Source organism: Ruditapes philippinarum, unplaced genomic scaffold (assembly GCF_026571515.1).
Source record: "Ruditapes philippinarum isolate M1 unplaced genomic scaffold, ASM2657151v2 ctg705_1_1_1_1, whole genome shotgun sequence".
NCBI lineage: Eukaryota > Metazoa > Mollusca > Bivalvia > Venerida > Veneridae > Ruditapes > Ruditapes philippinarum.
In genome coordinates, this window is record NW_026864294.1 from 463,104 (window position 1) to 471,184 (window position 8,081).

General features: G+C 32.0%; 1 protein-coding gene across 1 annotated transcript; it reads right to left on the reverse strand.

The window, feature by feature from the left end:
- Nucleotides 1-504: 504 nt before the first annotated feature.
- Nucleotides 505-7,523, reverse strand: LOC132725091 (ATP-binding cassette sub-family C member 5-like; the record flags this gene model as incomplete). The annotated part of the gene is made up of 12 exons (XM_060710100.1): nucleotides 505-780; nucleotides 1,237-1,401; nucleotides 1,930-2,043; nucleotides 2,869-2,947; nucleotides 3,287-3,446; nucleotides 3,930-4,113; nucleotides 4,388-4,477; nucleotides 4,813-4,999; nucleotides 5,530-5,812; nucleotides 6,415-6,544; nucleotides 7,018-7,239; nucleotides 7,339-7,523. Coding segments are annotated over 12 exons (1,898 nt in total), but the record flags the coding sequence as incomplete, so codon positions are not given.
- Between the last annotated feature and the right edge of the window lie 558 nt (nucleotides 7,524-8,081).

Consider the following 8,081-nt stretch of genomic DNA (forward strand, 5'->3'; position numbering starts at 1 on the left):
ACAAAAGATACATGTCAATTACTTTACATACAATTAGTCACTTGATGATAGAGTTTGAGCATATGCAAAAATAATAGCCATAGCAAAGGCATGATTTGAAGCAAAATTCAAAAGCATCGAGTGTTTCACTCAATTCGGTAGGACATAAAAGCATTTCCTATAGAAATTAATGCTTCTGTTGCACATGAAGCATCCGTAACCTACTCTTTTCAAATACATTATTCTATATTCAATAGTATATATTCTACGTTTTACTTTGACTCTCATCAAATAAATACTATTCTTGTTTTAACGTATTAATAGGGGCTTTTTAATCGATATTTATTTAATCAAATTTGTTTAAGTCTCTTATTCCTATACATATCAACAACAACAACAAAATAACTCAAAATTCAATTGCTGCTGTATGTATTGAAATACATTATTTTTGGAGATATTGTACACAATGACAAAATTGCACGACATGATACAACAATTTTGGAGTAAGAACAACTACATGCCCTATTGAGTTCAAATAATTTATTTTCTATATCTCTAACTAAACTAATATAGCAGATACTTGAATATTTCTCAGTTGTACATTTACATTTACAAATACCACAATTTGTTTTTGTTTGCTTAATTGTTTTAGATAAACACAACTTGGCAACACAAATTTGTTGATGAAACTGTAGATAGTAACTATGGTGAAGGCGTTTTTACTGACTGGGCGGCTATCATAGCGTTAAAAAACGAGTTTGTATTAGTAAGCAAGTCTTGCGGTGATGCACATTCCATTACCTGAAAAATATCATAATAATTCATATTAATTTTATCAAAAACTGTCTTTTATTATCAAAATGAACTTTTCTTAGTCAAAAACATTGTAATCTATTTTCCCAAATGTACATTAATCTGAAATAGGTATGGCCACTCAAATGTTTAGATGATATAAAATGCGCTTTGTACAAATACCTGACAAATTTTTGACAAAAGTATTCAAAAACAAAAACAAATGCCCATTCAAATCATTAAACTAAGATGTTTTCCATTGAACATGCTATCCTATATTGTAGTATATTTGAAAAAAAGAATCACTATTGAAAGACTGAGAAGTGAGAAGTAAGTAGTACAAAAAAAATCTTTGACTTAAACAATATCGTCTTTTTATCGTTGCTTCTCAAAAAAAACGTCCTATATAGAAGAAGAACGTGAAATATAACAAATCAAGCTAAACTACATGTAAAATCAGTATACTTGTCCTGAATCAAGAACTATAATTTTGTCGCTGTGTAACACCGTATTGAGCCGATGTGCTATAGTTATAACCGTACAATCTGAGAAACATTCTCGGATAGTTTCTTGTATCATTGCATCTGTAGATGTGTCAATGTTGGCTGTAGCTTCATCTAGAAGCAGAATCTGTGGACAAAATATTCAAGCGTTCACTATTAACTTATAAAATATATCTTCCACTTTTTGTTAAACGAATGTTAATCTCTTCCTTCTCTTTGAAATGCAATAATAATATATATTTAATTTTGAAATTGCATAAATACTTGTAGTATTTTGATAAAGTACATGTTTAAAAGATTAAAATAGCCTTTGAGTAAATCGTCTAAAGGGGATTTGTAGTCCTAAAGGACTACCTATGTTATAACATAGGTATATATGTATGCTATGCATGTATGCTAAACACTTTTAAATGTTGTTTGTTTGTTTTTTGTACCCGTTTAGTGGATTTATATTCATTTAAATTTGACTTCGATTAATATTAATCCCTATCGAAAGTCCTTCATTGACTGACAATATGGTTGTGAACCCTGTAGGGTTTAAACTTAAAATCCTTGGCTGAGAACCAGAGTTATTTATCAGACTAATTTTACAAATATGTCACACATTCCTTTAATTATAACCTTAAAAGATACATATTTTGTACATTCCACTGACCTTACTACTACGCATAACCGCTCGAGCTAAACAAATTAACTGACGTTCGCCAACTGAGAAATTTTCTCCATTCTCGTCAACCATTACTTCCAACCCTTCATCAAACTGTAAAATCTAGAAAAACAATTTATCATGAAAATGTGAATACAAGACATTTATAAGTATATCTTTACAAAATTTGTATTTCATGCAGTTATTTTATGTTAAAGTTCCAAATCAAAGTTACTGAGCAACAATCTGTACATCATATCTGCACATGACATGCACGTTAGTGCAAGATGTGTTCTCTTTTTTTGGTTGAATCAAAGCAAAGAAAATGTATATAGTAACGAACGACCAGTGAAAACAATTTTACTTCATGAATTCCCGATATCCACGATTCTAACTTCGTGAAGTCCCGATTCCAAGTTCATGAATACAAAATTTCAACCACACGATTTCACGAATTCAACTTTATGACTTTTATTTTTTAACTTCAAGATTTAATCTCTACGAATTCATGATTTCAAGTTAATAAATTAACGATTTAAAGTTCATGCAATTGAAAACGACTGGTTCAACACGTGAAGTTAAAATCTTCCTGATGCTGAAATCGTCAATTCACGAAGCTTAAACCGTTGGGTTCAAAACGAGAATTCATGAACTTGGAATCGGGAGTGCAAGAAGTTGAAAAGTCCACACCGTTTTTTCGTACAATATCTTAAAATGCCAATACTTAAAGGTTTTTTAATACTCCAGTGTTCTAAATCTATAAATTGGTTGAACTGTTTCTTTTTTTAATCATATTTTCATAGATATCAGTATCATCGAAATGTATCATACTGCACAGTTAAAATATACATTATATCAACTTGGATTGCTTTACTTTACAGTTATAAGAAAGAGGTCTAACATCAGCAATTTCTTTTTTTTTAAATATTTACTAAGCTAATATCAAACCTTTTCTTTAATGTGTACTTTGTCTAGTGCTTCCCAAATACTGTCGTCTGAGTATTTAGAAAATGGATCAATGTTGTACCTTAAAAAAAGCAAATTTGTTGAAAATCAAATCTTAAAATATGTCACAGACATATCTAATATTATCTAAAGCATCTGTTTCATTCTGTATTTCATAATTATCTTTAAATGTTATTTAACATATTTGATGTTTTACAACTTGTAGCTTAATCAATACTCACTTTATGATGACATTGTTTAAACAATTTCAAAATACTTGAACACAATGGCATATGACAGCTGCAACTATATACAATCAGTAGCACATTCGAAGTTAACATTTTACTTTTTCATTTTTATTATCTTGTTGTATTGTATACCAATTTCTTTCTCTGTTTATGATATCGGTATATAATCCTACCTAATGGTTCCAGCAAAAAGAACTGGTTCCTGAGTTATTGTGGATATTTTAGATCGTATAATGCTTAGATGAAGTTTTGATATATCCTCCCCATCAATACAAATACTACCACCTCCGACCTCGACAAGGCGAAATAATGCGGCAGCTAAAGACGATTTCCCTAAAAATGAACATGTACTTAATAATGTAAACGTAGGACTAATGGTCTCAGTTAAAGTCGTTCACTGACAATTCATATTAACCCCTGGACAATGGGCAATCGGAATGTTTCAATCGATCTCTCTGGTAAACCACTCACTCCGCTGAATGTTATGGAGCCACGGATTATCCGCCTTCTACGATATACCATTTACATCTGGTAGGTTAGAAGTGACTTTGTAATGAAAATCTACTTTGTATCATTTTGATATAACATTTTTTATTCTGCCATGTCTGCGAATTATTCAACAAGCTTTAAGCATACAGAAAAGTTGCCTTTTTATTCACTGGTATTTATTCTTACAAGATGCGTAAATGTATTTTCAAATAATGAAATTCCGCCAGAGAGAATACTTTTACACAATTTTACCTCTTAAATATATATCAATCATTATATCTTTTTGTTGTATGAAATATATTTTTGTTGTATAAAATCAGACATTACCTGCACCAGTGCGACCAACGATACCGACTTTCTCCTTCGGTTTTATATCGAAACTGACACTGCGCAAGACCGGATTCATATCAGGTCGATACTTCATGATGACATCTTTAAACGATACAGAACCCTTACTTGGCCATTCTTTATCTGGTATCTTCTCGGCACTTTGTGGTTCCGATATTAGAGACTGATGTAACAGTAAAATAGTTTAATCGATAAAATTAAGAATAAACAATTGCAATATATTTATTAGAGTTGGTAAATTGTAGAGATCGCTAGTTCTAAATTAAAGTTCATTCTATTGTTACATAATGCGTAAAGGAGGATATCAGCCATATCTGTATTTATGTTTTAAACTAAGGGGAAAATAAGAAACTACATGTAGTATAAATCAGTATGTTTTATAATACTTTATATTCAAACTATTATATATTGATTCAACTTATATATTAAATACTCACAGTATTGTATTCATGAAGTCTTTCTATTGACGTAAACCTGGCCTCTGTCTCATTCATCATACGAACCAAAAATTGGATGATACTCACTGTCTAATTGTTAAACAAAGATACAGCTTATAATATAATTCAGTTTGACACTTATTTAATTAATAATAAAAATATTGAAAGCTTAAAGTTTAAAAGCAAAGTTGAAATTTTAAGCTCCATCATAAAACAAGTTCTCGCAACTTATTTTTATTTACTTGTGAGTCAACTTGAACTAATTAATACTGGTTCCATATGAGGAAACATGACCGTGACCCAAGTAAGGCTTGAACCCATAAACCAATGAATGTGAGATAGTTACTGTAACCACTGAGTTACCGTTACCCCTTCACATGAAGACTATAATATAAGATGTAGTAATACAATATAAGCTTGTTTACCTTTCCACATAACCCGAGAACAAGACCTGCAGATGCTGGAGGAATCATCCCCTTTGTGACCATAAATATAAGGCTGGTAGATACAGTTACCATAGCTGCCATGATGTCAAGCCGGAGTCCGATCCATCTCATGCTCGCCTCAAATAAGAATATGGACATAGAAGCAACATCGCCTACTCCAGTACACCTGCATTTTATTTGAGAAAGACGAGAAATAAGCATATTTTGAATGAGTTTAGTGCACAGTTGGTCAACCATTAATATTTAGCTACAGTTGCGGGAAGGTGGTTCTTGAACGTGCTCGGCTTGGTGATATCATTGCAAATATTTGATCGCTGTGCCCTGCAATCTCCAACAAGGATTATCTTTTCCACTATAGTATCGCATATACTTAATGGATAGATGGTCATTAAGAACCGGAAACTGTTACTTATATTTGAAGCTTTTGGGTGAGAAGCTTGTATGACGTTTTTAAAAAAAAACTATATGAAGAGTTGTTTAAGCCATGGCCAAAATTAAATTTGTAAATAATCAAATGTTACTGATACAACCTAGAGAGTCTTAATTGACTAAGTTACTATGAAAATATATCTGGGCAAAAACAGGACAGTCAAACGATCGAAGTGGTAACTGTATAATACTAACATTTGTTAAGGAGCATAAAAACGAAACGTAAGTTATGATGATTTTCTTGATTGAATCGAAGCAAACGCGTACCTGTCAAAGAAACGTTCTTGTTGTCGGTAGGCAACGATCGTTGATAATCCCTGTGACGTCACATTAACGTGACTTATAAGAGGTGATCTTGAGATATTTTCTAACCGTTTCAACTGTCGTACTGATACCGTCGATATTTGTTTCATGATATAAAATACAATGACCACAGGTACAATAGCTATCAAAATCCATGGTATTATATAGGCTGCCATTGCAACAGATAGTATAACTAATGAAAGTATCTGTAGTAACGTGTTGGTAAATTGTGGTATGAATACATCACCTACAAAGATATAGAAACGGAAAAACATGCATGTTAGGAATTATTTTTTTTTTAAGTTCAGGGCAGAAAGTCAGGGTAGATAAAGCTCAGACACATCTAAACTACATGGTCAAATGCATGTGATACCTTTAGAGAGCTTAGACAGACGTGTTAATCCTGTCTCATTCTTAAGCATACTTGATTGTTCAAGTCCCCAAGTAAAGCTATATGTCAAGAAATACATATACGTTGAGACTGGGATGTAGCAATGATGTGGTCAATGAAAAGGACATATATTGTTTATGTAATAGATACTACCGGTTTCTTCGCAGCTTTGAATTGATGTAATTTGCATGCAAAGTGATTGAAATTTACTTGATATCTCCAAAAATGCACAAGCTACGTCGTTACTTACTGTAAAAAACTTACTTCAGGTGCATTAACCAATTTGAAGGCAAAAAAAAACAAGTATAACTCATAGCGAAAAGGACAAAAAGGTAATATGCATAATAAACTTACTTTCTACAAAGAGGACAAAAATACATTCGTATAATTTTACGATTTTGAAAGTAAATATATATATATATATATATATATTAGATCAGTATTCATATTTGAAATACCTTCGTCAAGATCTTTAGAGAACCGATTTAGAATTCTACCGACTGGGTTGGAATCAAAAAAGGACATTGGAGCTTTAACCACTTTGTCCAGACATATTTCATGAAGTTTATTTGACGCCGTTATAGCCGTCTGAAATAAAAACGATAATATATGGTATCTTATTTAGGCTTTAGTGTTCTAACAAGGCATATATACCATGAAGCACACCAGAAGAGTCCAGCACATAAGTTACGTCATTCCGGATAACAGATACATACTTTATACTGACTTTCTGTATGAAGCAAATATGCACAGGTATTTAATAAAACGTTTCAATATTCCATTCATTTCCGCGTCTCTAAAACATACATGTATGTAACGGTCACTTGTTTTGCAAATAGAAATCTTATATATGTATATAAGTTATGTGTTAAAAGTGTGAGTAAATGTTAATTAGTTGCTCGCTCGGATAAGACCAAATTTACCTAAAGATCACCAGGGAATTGTTCATTGCCAAGTCCCGAAGCTCAAGATATATGCATGTTATATAGGACTTTGTACATACGATAGAAATACAACATTTTATTTTTAAGTTAAGAATACGATTTATACAAAGTGTTCACCTTTGCTGCGATGAAACTTTTGAAGAGCTGTAGAAATATGATGCCGGCCAAGGAGGCAATATATACAGTAAAGTAAGTGTCATAACTGATCGGATCGCTTGACATGTCTGCTGGGTATTCACTTTTGTTAGCGTTAGACAATAATATGGAAGATGTTGAAACATCTGTTGATGTCATTAACGTGGTATTATCACTTGCTATGCCACTTTCATTGCCAGAGCTCTGAAAAATATGACAACTTACTTAATATTGTTTTCTTATGGTTAGTAATTAGACATTAATCTAGTTAAAAAGATAATTCAAAAGTAAGGGATTACGTACACTTGTAAGTGATGTTATCCATTGACTTAGCCACCAATCACTAAATACGAGTGACCCAGCTGATATAAAGAATGACAAAATCACAAGGAAAGCCACCAACCAGCCCCCTGCAGCACGAATGTATGCCAAGTATGTCCCAAACCCGATGTCACCAATTGCCGCCTCTTCAGCCAATACAAGCTTTCCTTTCAAAACAAACCATTAAAATGGCATAAATACTTTCAAGTAATGAATTGAAAGCGGAAATATTAAGCACTATACAAAATATATCGTTAAAAAGGTTTTTGAAATTAAATTCAAGAATAAACATCAATGCCAGAGTGATGGGATATGAATGACCTGAATAGTTTTAATAATCCTATAGAATTAAAGGACGGTAGACAATTATAATGAGTGAAGCATCAGGTTAACAATCTGCTAAGCTATGGTAAGGACATTCGGACTTGATAGATGAGAAGTTGGACTCTGTGCAATGAAGAGCCGGGAAATTGTGTATTCATTTAATGAACGGAGAAGCCGGATTTCCATGACGCAAATGCGTGTACAATGACTTTTCGCATATGATATGGTATGGTAAGATAAAATTAAAGTCCTTTTGATTAGTTTCATCATTTAGTCTTTTTAGTTTGATTTAATAATAAGACATAATCTAGTTAAAATGATAATCTTTATTTAAATTTTATTTTAAAGAGAATAGGGGGGTTAAAATGTTTTATAAAAGATAATTTAATTAAAAACTAAAT